General features: G+C 41.6%; 1 protein-coding gene across 5 annotated transcripts in view; it reads left to right on the top strand.

Moving 5' to 3' along the window:
• THADA (THADA armadillo repeat containing) overlaps positions 1 to 19,129 on the top strand; it is a 157,213-nt gene that overhangs the window by 51,635 nt on the left and 86,449 nt on the right. For all 5 annotated transcript variants that reach the window (XR_014154525.1, XM_081854447.1, XM_081854446.1 and 2 more), the window contains exon 27: positions 16,958 to 17,047. Coding sequence is in view for 4 of the 5 variants with exons in the window: in XM_081854447.1 (XP_081710573.1) it covers positions 16,958 to 17,047 (90 nt within the window). In the remaining variant the exon portion in view is untranslated. The remainder of the gene's footprint in view (positions 1 to 16,957; positions 17,048 to 19,129) is intronic.

Genomic DNA, 19,129 nt, shown 5'->3' with positions numbered 1-19,129 from the left:
AAATGAGCCAACATTTTCAAACTGGGAAGCCTGAAGGTAGGAACTTTTCCATAAAAGTGGATCTTATTTCCACAGATGTTGTGTTGATCCACCTCCTGTACCTTTTCACTTAATAGGCAACCACAGATACGTTTTAAAATTAGGTTACATGGGCAGGTGTCATTGACATGAGTGGAAAGTCTGATCTCCCAGATTGCGCGATGATAGAGGAAGCCTTGTTAAATTAGATGCAGCTTGTGCCACAGGTTATTGAGGACCTAAGGTTCTAATTTCTATATCCAAGGCTGAACATTTAGAAGAGGATGTTGCAGCATGGTTTGACAGAAATGAGAGGCCAGGCAATTTTAAGAAAATTATTTTTCTTTCCTTACTTCTGCAAGAATCCATGGCAGTGGTACTGCATTTTACATTGAAGAAAAGAGTTTCCCATCTTCCCAGCCAGTTGAAAATCTTCAGTTTACTCATGGGTTTGTTTAAAGTGTAAATGAATTACCCTTGCCAAAGGTGCAGGAAGCTTGTACCACTTTAACATCCCCCCCACCCCCACTTTCTCTTGTAGATATATTTAAAACAAGGGGTGGAAAACATATTTACACCCAAATGCCTTCCATTCCCGTCTGCCCTAAAGAAAGAAATAATATTCTTCTCTGGCTCATTACTTCTGCCCTCCTTTTGGCTTTCTCAAACCTCTCAATCTTTTTGAACATTATCTCTCCTCCACCCCTGCAGGTCAATTTTGAGAGGTGGGCAGAACCACCCACCTGCCAATCATCTGATGATGTCAGGTGTTTGACAGGTGGGTTGTCCTACTGACAGGTCAAAGTTGGCCCAGGGGGTGGCAGGAAAACACTGCCCTATCAGGATCGAACTCCCTGCGCATCAGGTGACTCAGTCCGGCTTTTCAAGCTTTGCCAAGCCAGCCAATTCCCAGCAGAACTGTTATACAGTACTTTAACTACTTTTTTTTTTTAATTTCTCAAATGACATCGGAATTAGCGTCCGGGTGGAATTTCCGAAAGTCGGCAAAAATGTCCGGGGAAACCCAGGAGTATGGCAACCCATGTCAGAAATGTTGATTTTTTGACGAAATGCCAAATAATAGCTCCAAAATTGTCTTTTCTTTCCTTTTAGATTTTGAAAAAAAAGTGCTCAACAACTTTTGTGCCCAGATTTTCACTTTTTGAAGTATGGCAACCCTACTTATATAGATGCAGTTCAAATCAGCAAGAAATGCGATTATTTCTTTAATAGCATCCTTGTTCCTCATTACTTAGTGTAGGATTTGCTGTTAAACCCATAATACCTAGAAAAGTTCAGCCTCTGCTGTGAGTAGCAGATTTTCCTGTCCATATCTTGTTGTTATATATGGACTCCAAGCAACAGTGGGGTTTCCTACTTCCCGTGTATTTATCATAGGGCCACTCCGCACATTATACTTTTAGGTGTTGGATGTGACTAATAGCTGCTTGGAAACTTACTCCTTACAGGTACAGAGAACAGATTTGCTGTATACACTCAGCATCAACCACTGATTTATCAGTGTAAAAAATTAGTGGAATGACTTTTGTAAAGTGCAGGTAACAAGCTATGCTTTTGGACACCTGTATAAAGATCACTGCTGCTGTTGCTGTTACAGAATGAGGATGGAAAAAATGCCTGAACTATTGAACTTCAGTACCTATAATTTCCTGAAACACACTTATCTTCTGTTTACAGCTTTGAAGAATGAGTAATGATTCTTCCTTTTACTGGCATGTTGAGTGCAGATTTCTCTGAATTCCAATTAGTGCTCGAGTACTGATCAGAAAGACTATTCAGGAATTGATTTTGTTTTCTTCTTCCCTTCTTGCCAAAGCAGCTTCTCTGGAATGCCATCATTTATTCTGTAGTAGCATTCCTTTATTCAGAATCACTGAATAAAGTGATACCTCCTCTTGACAAACATGAATATTAACGATAGTCCAAGATTTTCTCCCTTTTTTATGATGTAGTTAACAACGCAAAAGCAAAGTCCCATAACCTACAGAATTCTGAAACAGGCTGTAGAGAAATTCATGTGACTGCATGTCTCTTGGATGATATTGATGAGAAGGAAAGCACTTTGTGTGTGTAAGTGAATTTAGGGGATAAAATCATTCTTGCACTGCTAATTATTGAATAGTTCAGCCTGCTGATGGAAGGTATCAGTGGGAGAGCAGGTTCTCCGTGGAATTTTAAGGAAAGAAGTGGTAGTGTTGCAAAGGCTGACTTTGTGTAAATCAGATGCATTCAACTATGGTTGGAAAGGTTTGATAGGCAGGTTTTATTTAATTTTTAAAAAATCTGGTACCCACTATGAGACTTGGGACACGTTTGCAAGTGTTCAATCAGAGTTAAACTTATGAGTAAGGAACGCATGCCCCTCCAAATGATGTTGGACTTCCAGCTCCCATCAGCCCCAGCCAACATGAATAATGGTCAAGGTTGGTAGAAGTAAACCATCAACCTATGGGGGGTGCACACCCCTGTTTTGTTGTTGTTTAGTCATGTCCGGCTCTTCGTGACCCCATGGACCGGAGCACGCCAGATACTCCTGTCTTCCACTGCCTCCTGCAGTTTGGTCAAACTCATGTTAATAGCTTCGAGAACACTGTCCAACCATCTCGTCCTCTGTTGAGATCTTCTTGCAGTCCATGGGACTCTCAAGAGTCTCCTCCAGCACCATAATACAAAAGCATCCATTCTTCGGCGATCAGCCTTCTTTATGGTCCAGCTCTCATTTCCATACATCACTACTGGGAAAACCATAGCTTTAACTATATGGACCTTTGTTGGCAAGGTGATGTCTCTGCTTTTTAAGATGCTGTCTAGGTTTGTCATCACTTTTCTCCCAAGAAGCAGGCGTCTTTTAATTTTGTGACTGCTGTCACCATCTGCAGTGATCATGGAACCCAAGAAAGTCAAATCTCTCACTGCCTCCATTTCTTCCCCTGTTTTAGTGTGATGAGAACAAGCCATGTTGAGCCTTGTGTTGAGCTTCCGTTTTTGCTTTTCTGTTTAAAACCGGTTTGTTCCAAGCAATACCTAGTTGGCATTAATCATGGTTTTAAGTTCAAATTACATAGAAAGCTGTGTTTAAGCAAAGCAGAAGCAAAAAGGGGAGAGCACACAGGTCCAAGGCTCACAGTGGTTCATTCTTATGTAATGTCTCAGGGTCATGGGTTCAAGCCCAACATTGAGCAAAACGATTCCTGCATTGCATGGGATAGGACTAGATGACTCTTGTGACCATTCCAAATCTGCAGTTCTATGTAGCATGTTGTGCATATCGTGTTAGCACACCAGTGCAACCTCCATCCCTGGTGAACCAACCTGGTTTAAAGAAGGAGATGCATACAACATTGCACAGGTAAATTCTTCTTGCTTGCCTAAGATCATGCTAAAATTGCCCCTGAGTGCTAACCTTCTTCTGCATCATAGCCTGGGACCAAACCCTCAGTACAGTCATACCTAAGGATGAATACGCTTCAGCTTAAATATTTTCGGGTTGCGTTCCGTAGCGACCCGGAAGTAACGGAGCGCATTACTTCCGGGTTTTGCTGCTTGCGCATGAGCAAATGCTCAAAATGACGTCATGTGCGGAAGCGGCAAAGCGCGACCCACAGATGCGCAGTCACATCTTACGTTCGCTTCAGGATGTGAACAGGGCTCTGGAACGGATCCCGTTTGCATCCCGAGGTACCACTGTAGTGCTGAACAAGAACTTCAAGTGAGCGGTGGATTTCTCACTTTTGAAAATAGTTTACTGGAAAAGGCAGTAGATTCGTAGATGAGATGCAAAATATTAACAAATGAAAACAAAGCTTTCAAGTTCTCATAATGTTAGGTGCTACCACAGGGATCAGATAAAAATTCTGTATAGCAGGCAGTACAGCGAAGGAAGGCAGGCTATTTCAAGTTCAAGCACCAATTTTGATGCATGTTGGAGACAGCACATTCTCGGGGACTAATTTAAGAGGTAGAGCTTTTTATGGTGACTGTTAGACACCTAATTTTCCAAAGGGATGGTAATGGTTCAGTATGGTTTATTCAGTATGGTTCTCTGCCCTCTTCGCAAGAAATGTGGAAACGTAGGGAAATGCCAGTTGTCTTTGTCCATGGAGTTTTCTTGGCAGGGATACTGGAGTGGCTTGCCGGTTCCTGCTCCAGGTGCATCACATTTGGTCAAAACTCTCCACTATGAGCTGTCCATCTTGGGTGGCCCTGCATAGCATAGCTCATAGCTTCTCTGAGTTATTCAAGCCCCTTCGCCACGGCAAGGCAGTGAATTATGGTGTTGGAGGAGACTCTTGAGAGTCCCATGGACTGCAAGAAGATCAAACCTCTCCATTCTGAAGGAAATCAGCCCTGAGTGTTCACTGGAAGGACAGATCCTGAAGCTGAGGCTCCAATACTTTGGCCACCTCATGAGAAGAGAAGACTCCCTGGAAAAGACCCTCATGCTGGGAAAGATTGAGGGCACAAGGAGAAGGGGACGTCAGAGGACGAGATGGTTGGACAGTGTTCTTGAAGCTACCAGCATGAGTTTGACCAAACTGTGGGAGGCAGTGGAAGACAGGAGTGCCTGGCGTGCTCTGGTCCATGGGGTCACGAAGAGTCGGACACGACTAAATGACTAAACAACAACAAACAACAGGGAAATGCCTTGCAAGGAGTCAGATGATTGGTCTGTCTAGCTCAGAATTATTTGCACTGACTGTAGCCGTGGTTCTGTCTTTCCCATCCTATTCTGGAATTGAACCTGAGAACTTTTTGCTTATGAAACCATGTACTGTACCAGTGAGCTAAATGCACCTGTGACACACAGAACTTGTTCCTCAAGAACAGACTTTCTCCACCTTGGGTTTCCAGGTGTTGTTGGACTATAGTTCCCATCTTTCCTAGCTAGCGTGGCCAGTGGTCAAGGATGATGGGTGTTACTTATACCCTGCCCATTTGGCTGGGTTTCCCCAGCCACTCTGGGCGGCTCCCAACAGAATATTAAAAACAGGATAAAACATTAGGCATTAAATGCTTCCCTAAACAGGGTTGCCTTCAGATGTCTTCTAAAAGTTGATGGGAGGGCGTTCCATAGGGTGGGCGCCACTACCAAGAAGGCTCTCTTTCTGGTTCCCTGTAACCTCACTTCTTGCAGTGAGGGAAGTGCCAGAAGGCCCTCAGAGCTGGACCTCAGTGTTCGGGCTGGACAATGGGAGTAGAGATGCTCCTTCAGGTATGTCTCCTGTGCTCTCTTCCAGCTGCCCTATTAGCAGCAATAGAGGGACATTACAGTGGTACCTCGGGTTACATACGCTTCAGGTTATATACGCTTCAGGTTACAGACTCCGCTAACCCAGAAATAGTGCTTCAGGTTAAGAACTTTGCTTCAGGATGAGAACAGAAATCATGCTCCAGTGGCACGGCGGCAGCAGGAGGCCCCATTAGGTAAAGTGTTGCTTCAGGTCAAGAACAGTTTCAGGTTAAGGACGGACCTCTGGAACAAATTAAGTACTTAACCTGAGGTACCACTGTATATAGTTTTCACTCATCTTCTGTCAGCTGTTCAGCAGGAAAAAAACCTCCATCTCTCTCCCCCCCCCACCACCACATTGCTCTTCACTGTGTTTTCCAGTTACATTTTTCCTTCTTTGCTGCCCACATGTCAGTGGCACCTAGGGTTCTCCTGTTTGTGCAGCGGGAAGCTTCCTAGGTCTGGGCATGACTGCTGTTTGATCTGCTTGGGAGAGGAATGCAAGGTAGACTCACTGCATTACGTACACAAAGCAGGCATGCTGCAATTGTTCTTCATTCCTCCTTCAGTCGTGGGAGAAGGTTCTTTCAAAAGGCTAACGAGTGAATCATTTTGTGGTAGGGCTCTGGTAATCCTCCAAGGCAGTAATCAAAGGCAGTAAATGAGCTGAGATTAGTTTGGGATATCCTGAAAACTTCTTGAACAATAGGTAAATACAGTGTGAGTGTACAGTCACAAAGCTGATGTATGCTTAAATAACACCTTTGTGCTCCCCGCCCCCCCCGTAACGTAACACCTGTCAGTCTCTTTGCATTCACAAATGACTACCTTGAGGTTTTTTGTTTTTTTAAAAAAAGTAAAATAAAATTCCTGCTTATCATCTGATGCACCCCCCCCCCACATCACTGATTTCTTAAGAAGTGCTGGCTTCCCACAGTTGCTCTTCTCATGCCTAAATACACAAAGGTATCATAAATAGCAAACTAACAGGTACTGAGAGACTGAGGCATAAAAGAGATCAAAGCAAACAGACCATGCAGTCATTTCAAAATCTTGGCTGGCTGCTCTTGTAAATAAGAGTGCTTCTAAAGCAGAAAGCATTCAACTACTGTATTTATATAGGCCTTGACTGACAGTTCGGTTATTAACTTCGTAAAAACACAGGCAACGTAAACTAGTAGGAATGTTTGCTCTAGCAGTTTCTATCTGAAAGAAAATGAAAACCAAGGTATAATGGCTTGCTCTCTGTTTCCCTAAAGTATTTATTTTTGAACTGTGCAGCATAAAAGAATGTTTTCTCAAGTCAGTGAACTTAAGCAATGTTGCTTGCTTTCTGATATTTAAGTATGTTGTTCCTTGCAAAACAAATGGTACATTTATCAATCTTTTTGCATTCAGTAAATTCTTAATTAGCCTTTTAGCTCCCTTTCTCTCATTGCCTTGCCTTTAAAAAATAAATAAAAAATATTAAATTGCTCTTGTGAACTTGCATAAAAAGAGAAAATAGAGGTATTAACTCCTGAAATGAAGATATATTTCACAGTTATGTTCAGCGGAATCCTAACTGGATTTTATCAGTGTAAGTATCATTGGATTTAAAATTGCATACTAGTTAACTGCCCCAATTTAAGCAGGATATCCTGGAATTACAGGGGGCATTCCAGCTTCTGATTGGCTCCTGGAATGTCTCACCTTTTGGTTGGTTGCTCTGGTGGGAGTCAGCTGACTCACGCCACAGCAGCTGAGCAAAGAATGAACGTCCCAATTTAGATCCCCCAGATGTTGGTGGGTATGAAGTTGCTGTGAATCCCCATCCAGGAAACTTGGAAGTGTTTCTTTGTTATCTTTTATTCCTGATTAATAACGACTAGAATCTCTCAGCACAGTCCTAAACTAATGAAGTGCCCCTTTGGTGCCTTTGAAATGTTTCACAATATCTAATTGTGAAATCTAGTTGATTTGTCACAACTCTCTGGTATTTCAGTTCAGTTTGTGCCTCATTGCTCTTCAACAAATCTTCCTGTACATTTGTTATGCCCTTTCAACTATATTTTCTTGTATGTAAACCACCCTGGTAAATCTTATTTAAAAGAAGGCTAAAACCTATTGAACTTGAGAATCCTGTGAATTAGCTCATGTGAATATTGTAGTATTCTGATTACTTTGTTTTGGCCTTTCATATGATTTATGAGAATATTATTCACTTTGAGGGCAAGTTCAAACATATTTTTCATCACTTGTTAACTGCAGTATCAAGTAATTACTCAAAGGTATTAATGAACTCCTCGCGGATTAGTAAATACAGAATTTTGTGGTCACTTCTAGTCAACTCAGACACACTGTTTTTCAGTGAAGGCAGTGTATACTTTGCTTGAAAGTCACCCTAATCAAGTACTGTATGTGATGAAACAGCGTGGAGTCTCATATTTAGTGAACCATGCATCTAAGTGGCATTGACCCCCTTCCTCCCCCCAAAAGTTTTGCCATTAAATTATTGACATGGGGTCACCTCCCCCCCCTCCCTCCATTTTTGGATTAAAAACATATTTCAGCTGTGTATTAAAAGCCCCAAGAAGTTCATTCTCTTTAGTGGAGGGTATTCTTTTACAGAAACATCAGTGGCTAATGGCCTGCAGAAGCTATAAGGAATAATGAATTCTCCTTTAAGAAAGCAGAGAGCACTCTTTGCAACAAACATTCCCTGGTTCCTTTTTCAAACATGTCTCTTTAGCACTCTGATTTGAAGCTGGAATATTTGTTTCGACAGAACTCTGCTTTCTTAACTCCTGGTGTTGGTGCATCCTTAACAGGTAATGAAGGTTTTGCCAGGAAAATCCAACTCTGTCTGAAAAAAGATGAAAGCAATATCAACCTTGTTAGTGCTGGCACAAGATAATGGTCAGAGGAGTAGACTATACTTAAAAAAAATAAAAATTCTTTAGAGTTCTGCTTAAAATTAAACAACCCATCAAAGTTGATTGAGTATGTTCACATCCATTATAGGGAAGAAAGGTGAGCAAAATAAAGGACAGGCAAACAGCTTGCTGATGAATTTAAAAACTGAAGATTCCTCCCACCACAAGCAGGGTGAGGGACGGATAAGATGAAGAGAAAATTTCTAAGTGAGAGCTGGAAGGGTCTGTGATTTTCCATGGGAGACAGGATTAAGAAATACTTTTAGATAGAGTAAAGGTTTTGTAATTACGGACTGTTTTGTGCTGTTGTTGTTGCATTTTATTATAGATTACTTATTACAGCTCTATATGACCCGTTTGATCGTTAAACTACATGTTATGGGTTGTCATTTATGTTTTATGTTGTGACGAAGGGCAGTACAGTCAAACCTCGGCTTTCGAACATTTCGACTGCCAAACGTTTCGGAAGCCGAACGCCAAAAACCTGCAAGTTAATGCTTTGGTTTTTGAACGTGCCTCGGAAGTCAAATGGTTTCCGGGGCATGTTTTTCAATTTTCCCCATCAAATTTGTTGACAGCCCTTTGATCCTCGGTTTTCGAACGTTTCAGAAGATAAATGGACTTCCAGAACAGATTAAGTTCGAAAACCGAGGTTCCACTGTATATAAATCTAATTAATAATATTACAGTACACCCACATTTTCTTGCATTTAACTTCTGAAATTCCAACTATACACAGTTAAGGTGGGGATGCTCTTGTGAGAAGTCAGATTCTCCCACGAGAACATCCGTATTGAGAAGCAAGACTGAGAGTTTAAAAGCTCTTTTTGCTCCAGGTAAGGATTAGCTGTGGCCTAATCGAAATACTGAGATACTACGTAGCTTTAAGGTACAGTAAACCCACAATTTATGTAGGGGTTTGCGCCTTAAGCCAAAATCACATGTCTTCCAAATCCATTGGGGTTGAATTGCGGGTGGGATTGCCAAAGTCATTTTTCCCAGAGCCCTGCCCTCTTTGCACCCCCTTTATATTATTATTTTTGCCATGCATTTAAAGCTGAATGCACAAAATTAAATGTGCACAGGTTGCAGGTTTACTGTACTTCTCAGATAACCGGGAACTGATTAAACAATAAATTGCCGGTTTATGTGAAACTCACAGCTTTACCGATCCTTCCTAACTTCATCTCTTCTTTCATACTGGTTAGTTCCAACCCATTATCAAACTGACCTGATGAGTATTATTTAACACAGTTAGCCTCCCTCATCTTCCCCTTCATGGTATAGCACCTAGTAGACTGGAGGCAATTCAAATTAATCCTGCTGGCTCCCCCTACACTCCATTTTAAGACTCTGACTAAATGCAGACTCCGTGGATTCAGCGTCAAGCCAACTTCCCCTCTCCTCTGTTTTGTTTCATAAAGAGATCTAATAAAGATATTGCCTGGCTAGGTTTTGGGTTTTCTTTTGGGTCAATGTAGTTTCCTTTACTTTTTTGTGCATAAACAACAACTCCTCCTCACCTGCTGCTAAGGCCATCAACTTTGCCTGGAGTAAATGGTTTGTAGGCGGATATTATATTCTGCCTATGATGGGTAGTATGAGACTTCTACCCTTAGATCAGATTGCGTTTTCCTTGTCATTGCAGGCCTTTGGAAGATGAATGAATGAGCTTTATGCCTTTCTTTCTTATTATCCTGTGTATGATTGTAACACAGAATGCGTTGATAAAGTATATATATATATATACACACATTGTATATATATATGCGTTGATAAAGTATATATACACACACACACACACACACACACACACACACACAGTGGTACCTTGGTTCTCAAACGCCTTCGTACTCAAACAACTTGGAACCCAGTTACAGATAGGTAGCCGTGTTGGTCTGCCATAGTCAAAACAAAACAAATTCCTTCCAGTAGCACCTTAAAGACCAACTAAGTCAGTTCTTGGTATGAGCTTTCGTGTGCATGCACACTTCTTCAGATAACTTGGAACCCAAACACTGCAAACCTGGAAGTAAGTGTTCCGGTTTGCAAACAATTGTCGGAAGCCGAACGTGCTCCATTTTGAGTGCCACGCTTCTGTTTTGAATGTTACATTTCCATTTTGAGAGCCGCACTTCTGTTTTGAGTGTTACACCGAGGTCTGTCTGTTTTCACTATTTATTTTGAGTTTTGGTTTTTGCGGCTCTTAATTGTTTTGTTTTTGAGACTGTGTGGAAACCAGTTCAGCTACTGATTGATTGATTGTGTGACTGCAGTACATTGTTTATTGCTTTCATTTTATGGATCAATGGTCTCGTTAGATAGTAAAATTCATGTTTTAGGGGTTGTTTTTAAAAGTCTGGATCGGATTAGTCCATTTTGCATTACTTTCTATGGGAAAGTGCACCTTGGTTTTGGAACGCTTTGGTTTTGGAACGGACTTCTGGAACGGATTAAGTTTGAGAACCAAAGTACCACTGTATGTTTTTTAAAAAGAGCTGTATGATCTAAGCTAACAGTTGTGGACAGGCAAAGGGGCAAAGTGGTTGTGGACATCCTTAATTCAGTCCTGGTATTGGATTAGTATTGTATCCTATTATTTTATTAGCTAATTTATGTCTCTGTGAGATTGCCATTTGGCATCTCTGTGGATATTTGGCGTGAAAATGCACCTTTAGGGCTCTGCAAGGACAGCCGCCTCTTAAAAGACAACAACAACCTGCCCCTTTCAAATTGGCTGCCCTTTTTTCCTGACTAACGCGTATGTCACCGAGAAATGGAACAGCTGATTCACGAATTATGCATACAGCGTTACACCTAATATGCCCCGGGGATCAAGGTCATGAAAGTATCCTTTCTTCTGAAAAATATGAAATACGATAAACAGCTTAATCGGATGACCTGCGATGCATGGCCTTGGTGAACTGATGTGTGCATACAAAACAGTGTGACAATTGATGATTTCTTATGGGAAGCTATGATCATGTAACAGAGAACAATTTAGCAAGGACAGCTAGAGGTGCGTTTCGCCCACTGAAGACATTTAAATCCTTGCAGTAACTTACTGCATACATAGAAAAAAGTAAGACAGCAGTGCTAGAAGAGAGAAAACAAAGTAGTTTTTCAGTTATTCCCCCCCCCCCCTTCTGTGGAAAAGTAGGATATACTCGTCTCCTGAATCCTCTGAGCCTGAGGCTTCCTGTGCATATGCAGTGAAAGAAGTGTTGGTTTAATGTTGGATAGACCCCTTTAAATATAACCCATGGATATTTGCACAAAAATGGAAGCAGGTATAGGTCAGGGGTTGAGCGCTTTCGGGTTGCACTCCGTGGCAACCCGGAAGTAACGGAATGCGTTACTTCCCAGTTTCACTGCTTGCGCATGCACAGACGGTCCAAATGACATCATGCCCATGCGTGGAAGTGGCGAATCGCGACCCACAGACGTGGGTTGCGTTCGCTTCTGGATGCGAACAGGGTTCCAGAACGGATCCCGTTCGTATCCAGAGGTACAACTGTAAAGGTAAAAGAACCTGGATGTACATTTCCAAAATATAAGATAAAAAACAAATAAAAGCTACTTACAGCAACAGTGTTTTGTGTTGTGTAGGCTCCTATGATGTAAGTAATGGGCCCCACCTGCTAGCCTGCTCCTTCTTAATTCTTAATTCACTATTAATATACTTCTTCTTAACTGTATTTCAGTTTAACAATTACATTGCCAGAAACCTTTTGAAAACTTGATAACAGTGACTTTCTCCTGTCAAAATGGATGTTGACACCCTTAGCCCATTTGATGCATTTTCTGCCTGCTTAACTTTCAACTGATTTTTTTTTTTTGGGGGGGGGGATATAATATAAATGTGGCATGTTTGGATAGGAACTGTGTATTGCTTCTGCATTTCCTTGTCTTTGCCAAATTAAAATCTTAGTAACTGAGGTGTCCAGTGTGGGTGATTTTGCTAATGCTAAGTTCTGAAATAATAAACTGTTCAACTTTAACTGGCATCATGCCTGTGCAGGAAAAATTTTTGAAAAGCTGAAAAGAATAGTTGTACAAGAAAGGAAAATATGAAGGAGGACTAACAAAACTTGAGATGGAAATATTAAAAGTAATCTTTAGGCACTTCTTGTAAACAAGTTTTGGAGTGATGTTTATCTTGTGACCTATCAAAGTCAGTTAACATTAAAGGTTTTCTAGGCTTTAATTCAATGTAGTTCTCGTGCCAAAATCCGCATCTGAATATTATCAGTAACTGTTTGTTCCATCAATTTGTCATCTTCATGTAGTCTCTCTATCTGACAATCTCGGTATACAAAAATTAAATGAGTTATTTGCGAACATTCTGGATTGTTTCAGTCCAGATTGCTTGTTTAGTACGTGGAAAGTATTCTTTAAGTAGCAGTATATTTTCCTGTTTCCTGTTTGAAAAGCTAAGCATTCAGAGGACTGGAAATCGGTGGATACTGTAGAGCAGGATTAGCCAACCTGGTGCTGCCCAGATGTTTTGAACTATAGCTGCCATCAGCCCCACCAGCATGGCCAATGGTCAGGGATAAGATGGAAGCTTTAGTTCAAAACATAGGGAGGGGACCCTGCTGGCTAACTCTGCCCTAGGGGATAGAGTGTTAGACTGGGGAGCCCTGGCTTCACATTTGCTTCGCTTTGAAGCTCATAACTAGCCTTGGGAGATTCACTCTGCCTCTTGCAAGGTTGTTGTGAGCGTAGAATGAGATAACCCCTCACCTGCCATCTTGATTTTTTTTGGGGGGGAAGTCTAGGATATAAATACAGTGGACCCTCTGGATACGTATTAAATTCGTTCTGGGGGTACATACTTAACCTGAAAAGTCCATAACTGTAGGTGCTGCTTCTGCGCACACGCACGGCACAATAGAGCACTTCTGCGCATGCATGTGGCATAGCTGTCAACCTTCCCTTTTTTTGCGGGAAATTCCCTTATTCCAGCTCCATTTCCCGCTGCTTCCTGCTGCTATCCGGGATAGTTAGATATCCCATAGATTGTCCCCGGGACAGGTGAGGCTGCTGATCCCTTATTTTCGAGGCTGCTGATCCCTTATTTTCAAATCTGAAAGTTGACAGATATGGCGCGTGGTGCACATGGCGTTTCTGAGCATGCCCGTGTGGCAAAACCTGGAAGTATACACTTCCGGGTTTGGCGCGTTCGCAACCTGAAAGTTACGTATCCAGAGTGTATTGCATATAAAACAACAGATTTGTGCTTGCACTGGGAGTGCAAAAGATATGCAGTGCTGAAGACTATTGTGTTTGTCACAACTTCATTTGTATGCATAGAGATTCTATGTTCATTTTAAGTGTGGTAGAGTAGATCTCTTTCTAAGTCGTGTGCAATTACCGCAGAATTGATTTTGTATCTTTTCACACAGAGTATTGCTTTAGATTTTAGGGGAGCCGTACCAGTAATAGTATAGTCACATTTCTCTTTCGGTTCTTTTTACTTATTGGGTGAACATCTGTCTAGTACTAGAAGTAGCCAGCTGTTAGTCAGAAGCCCTCCTGTCTAATCTTGAATGCTTGGCAACTGGCTGCGGTCACTTAGTAGCGAGGTTGAAAGAATTGTGCATTTTGCTGGGACATGCCTTCTCCAGTCAGTCTGCAAGCATAGAGGAAAAGAGTCATGGCTGATACAGGATACCAAATTACAAATCCCAATGTCATTATGACTAAACTTCAAGCCTATTCTTGATCCTAGTTGTAAACTTGATCGGCCTAGCTGGAGAATGTTATGTCCCTTTTTGGTGGGCGCTGCCAAGTTGTAAGATTGGTAAATTGGAGTTGGTGGTCCTTCAGTTACCTCCCAGAATAATTTCCTAATTAGATGAGGAAATTACGCTAACAGAAAAACTCCTCTTTCAGTGACAGGTACCAGTTCAAAAGCATTATTCTGTTGTTTTCCCAGAGAAATGTTATTCAATGCCTGAAACCTGGAGGCCTCTCTGAATTTAAACCACCTCTTGTTACTATAGCACTATAGAAAATGACTTATGGAACCAACCCCTGTTTAAAATCAGCTGTGAAATTATGGGATGTGAAATAATAATTTGGATAATAATAATAATAATAATAATAATAATAATAATAATAATAATAATTTATTTATACGCCGCCCATTTGGCTGGGTTTCCCCAGCCACTCTGGGCGGCTCCCAACCGAATATTAAAAACACAATACAGCACTATATAATTTTATAATACTTTGCACACCTGCCTTAACCAAAACTTCCATGGCTATCATATGTTTGAAAGATGAGGACTTGATTAGAAGAATGTTTGAAATGCACTATATTTAAGATTAATATTTTATCTCCGATCATCTTGTACTTTGCAGGCAGAAGCTGAGAGTGCTGTCTGCAATATCCAGTTTAAAATACTCAGCAACTTATTGAAGACTTGATCAAACTTGGCATGTTTGTCAGAGGTCGGCATGACCTAACCTGCCATGTTTGTCACAGGTGTGAGGCTGGGATTGTGCAACACTGTTGAGTCCGTGTTTGGCTGTTCTTGCTCAGATGCTGCAGGTTTGAAGCCTGGATCTTTAATAATAGTTCCCTTGCGCTAGAGCAGCCTTTGCCATGTGTTGGCTGATGGGAGTTGTGGTCCAAAACATGAGGAGTGCACTAGGTTGGAAAAGGCTTTGCTGGAAATTCAGACACGTCCTCAGGTTTCCAGTTAGAAACACAATTTAGGCCGAAAGCAGTCGGCCATCTTGTTAATAACACAAGCTTGCAACAAGGGGTTCTTCTTCACATGCTCCCTCTGTAAGACCGATGGTCTCTCCTACAATGATTAACTCTTCCAACTACTGTTCCGTGCAATTTAGTATTCATCACTTTACATTATAATATCTCAAATATCAAAGGCAGCAGTAGGAAGGGTGTCAGGGAGTTGCAACCAACATTCACTGTAAAACACTACAAAGACCATTTTTGCCAAGACAAAGAGCTAGGAAGACAACTGTTGCTCAGGCAAAGCCTCAGCCCAAGCAAAGCGCTTCCTAGTCCCTGGAAGAGCCTGTTATGCATGGGTAGTCCATGGGTAGGCAAACTATGGGCAAGGTCAATTCAGGGCCTTCACTACCCCAGGAAGAGGTTCCAATCTGTCATTTTGGTGGTGTGCCATCAAGGGCTGCTTTAAACAGAACCATAACTTCTTGGTTCTGGCCTTGTCATCCCTTGGGTCGATTTTACTGTCCTCCTTATGTGTGGGAATAATCAGACGAGATTTCCTGCAATTTTTGTATGCTAGTAGATACTGTCCGCTGCTTCCATTTTCTACTTCTAGAACAGTCTGCATTTTATCTGTTTTATAGAATCATACAGTTGGAAGGGACCCAAGAGTCATCTAGTCTATGGGTAGGCAAACTAAGGCCTGGGCGCCAGATCCGGCCCAATTGCCTTCTAAATCCAGCCCACGGAATCAGGACAGTCCAGGAATCAGCATGTTTTTACATGAGTAGAATGTGTCCTTTTATTTAAAATGCATCTCTGGGTTATTTGTGGGGCCTGCCTGGTGTTTTTACATGAGTAGAATGTGTGCTTTTATTTAAAATGCATCTCTGGGTTATTTGTGGGGCATAGGAATTAATTAATCCCCCCCCATATAGTCCAGCCCCCCACAAGGTCTGAGGGACAGTGGACTGGCCCTCTGATGAAAAAGTTTGCTGACCCCTGATCTAGTCCAACCCCCTGCAATGGAGGAATTTCAGCTAAAGCATCCATGACAGATGGCCATCCAACCTCTGCTTAAAAACCTCCAAGGAAGGAGGGTCTACTACCTCTCATGGGAGTCTGTAATGTAGGGCTTTGGTTTTCTTAAATGTTATATTGTGGAGATCTTCAGTTATGAATAACAAAATTGGCTTTAACCAGTTCTCCTCGGACATTAAAATAGGTGAAAAATATAGTAAACGGAATTCTGAGCCAGGCCCCTGCCAGTATGCTTGTAGTATTGAACCGGTTAAGGCTCCTACTTTTTTGTGCCCTTGTGGAAGCTTTCTGTGCTTGCTTCATTTAAAATATTTGTTTTGATCCGTTTTGCAATATTTGGCCAGTGCTTTGTGGTTAAGGCATGTTGTCTTAGCTGAGCACTGGCTGGTATTTGCCATGTGGTGATTTACTCATACGTTAAAACCTTACTTATTTTCATTAATAAATATTAAAGGAACTGTAGGTATAAGACTGTTTTTAGATTAGTTCCTTGGCCTGAAATATGGAAGCTTTTTATTATTTATTTTATTTAAATATTTATAAACAGCACACTCATATAAAATATAATAAGGTGTCATACAATAAAAACATCAATGTGCTTAGGATAGGCATTCAGTGTTTATTTGAAAAACCATTTTAAATGGAAAACGTTGTGGTTTTTTCTGATGGTTTTGCTATCGCATTTCCCTCCTTAACTCTTGGATTTACCTTATCAAAATAATGGCTACTATGACATTAGAAATAAATAAATCAGTGGGATATGAGATCTGTTTGTATTTTTGAAAAAAGGACATGCTTGTGAAGCTTTAAGTATAACATGTTGTTTAAAAGCTGCTTTTAGGAAGTCTGGTTTTGTGACCTACCTATTTTGCATTGGCTGATTAAAAAAAAAGATGCTTGCCCATCTTATGGTACATAAATGGCACAGAAAATGAAATTATTTTTGTTGTACATAATTACACGTAAGTAAATAGTTTTGAAACTTCCATGCAACTGTGTGTTGGAAAATCTTTTCTTCTTCTACAGAATGACAGGGAGAGAGTTCTTCACTCGGTTTCCAAACCTTTATCCGTTCTTGCTCAGCCAGTTGGAAGCTGTAGCTAGCACAGTGGACAGGTAAGAAGAATCCATTGTTATCATTGTCAATTGTCCATTGAATCCATTGTCAAATGTTTAGGCTTTCAGTGTTGGAGCAGAAAACAGATTTGGAGAAGTGCTGTCTATGTGTTTTGAAGTAGGCTGTTGTTGCTATTAGTTTATTTATAGCTCAGCCTTCATCAGGGACCCCAGGGCAGGTCACAACATCATAATTAATACAATACACAGCTGAAATAGTCAAAGTTAAAAACATTCTGTTCTAGCTGTCCATATACTGCTGGAAAATAATAATAAAAATTGCACCCTCAATTCAAAGTTTCTTCAGAATTACCCATCAGCATTTAAAAAAATTTTTTTTTTTGCAGTTTTTGTTTTTGTTTTACTGAAGCCAAAACCAAACTGGTTACACATTAATCTGAGTGATATTTATGTACATACAAGCCACTCCATTTCATACAAATTATTTTGCAGTCCAGCTTTGTATTCATTAATTTCTTCTCCAGGTAATTTGAGAAATAATTTTTTATGCTTATGGTTTGGGTTAATACGCAGCAAAAAAGGAAAAGGTGTGTTGTGGGGAAAGTAAAGCATTATGGTCTGCATTGGTTGGCTAAAAAAAATGGAGCATTAAGCATTAGCTGTTTCTGATAACTTAAGTGAACAAAATTAAATGGTTAAAGAGTTGCAGTGAACTAATAACACTTGCATGAAAGAGAAATGTCTGCAATGTTTTTAATCATTTAAAAGAGTTTCCTCTACCTAGCGGAGCAACTGAAACCACCCATCAGCCATGCTGAAGGGAGTTTGGGTGACATGGAAAGGCCACTTCCCCAAGCCCTTCCAAGATCCATTGGCCTCTGCCATCAGGGGATCTCCACTGGCAACAGGGAGCACATGCCAGTCAGGATTGGCCCAATATGCCCGTCCAAATGGCAGGCAGGTGGAAGTTACTGCAGTTGATACCGCTGCGGTGTTTAAGGGATGGGTCTGGACAGGGCTGGATTTAGGTTTGATGAGGCCCTCAGCTACTGAAGGTAATGGGGCCCTTTATATGCCCAGCTGTCCTTTGTTAACAACAAATCATCATATTTTGGGGGGGTGTTGAATATATGCTATATCAGGGGTCAGCAAACTTTTTGCAGGGGGCCGGTCCACTGTCCCTCAGACCTTGTGGGGGGGGCAGACTATATGGGGGGGGGGAAATGAACGAATTTCTATGCCCCACAAATAACCCAGAGATGCATTTTAAATAAAAGCACACATTCTACTCATGTAAAAACACCAGGCAGCCCCACAAATAACCCAGAGATGCATTTTAAATAGAAGGACACATTCTGCTCATGTAAAAACATGCTGATTCCTGGACCGCTGATTCCTGGACTGTCCACTGGCTGGATTTAGAAGGTGACTGGGCCGGATCCGGCCCCCGGGCCTTAGTTTGCCTACCCATGTGCTATATGGTAATATACGACGCAAAACGCTGCTGTATGTAGGTTTTATTTTATTTGTTTTTAATCTTATATTTTGGAAATGTACACTCAGTGGTTTTCCCCCCTTTAAATTTATTTGGGGGCCCCAAGAGACTGGGGCCCTAAGCTATAGCTTGTTCAGCTTATACGTAAATCCGGCACTGGGTCTGGACCAGCCCCTACCATATCTCCTGGCTGGCTCAAGTAGCAGGCCTGTGGATATGGCAGTAGCTCTGCCATTTCATTAAGCTCTGCCATTGTCTGCTATGATTTGAAACTGGCTCCTAAGTCATACTCCCAGTTAGACCCATTAAAATCAATGGGCATTACTAACTTATGCTTGTTAGTCTCAAGTGTTTCTGTTTGGAAGATGACTTAGCTGGCTATAACCCAGAGTGCTTCAACATCCTATAGCAGGGGTCAGCAACCTAAGGCCCATGGGCCACAAGCAGCCCATGGGGGTCGTTTAACCGGCCCATGGACCCCCGCTGCCCACTTGGGGACCCCCCCCACCCACTCGGTCGCCTCCAGTGCGCTGCGCTAAACCGGTGCGGAGCAGAGCAGGGCTCGCCTTCCGCAACGCTGGCCAGCTTCCCATTGGCTACAGGAAGCTCTTGCACTCAGGCCCACT

This window comes from Podarcis erhardii (assembly GCF_964252035.2).
Source record: "Podarcis erhardii genome assembly, chromosome: 3".
Lineage (NCBI taxonomy): Eukaryota > Metazoa > Chordata > Lepidosauria > Squamata > Lacertidae > Podarcis > Podarcis erhardii.
Note: the sequence above shows the minus strand (reverse complement) of the source record. Positions and strands in the feature narration are given on the sequence as shown.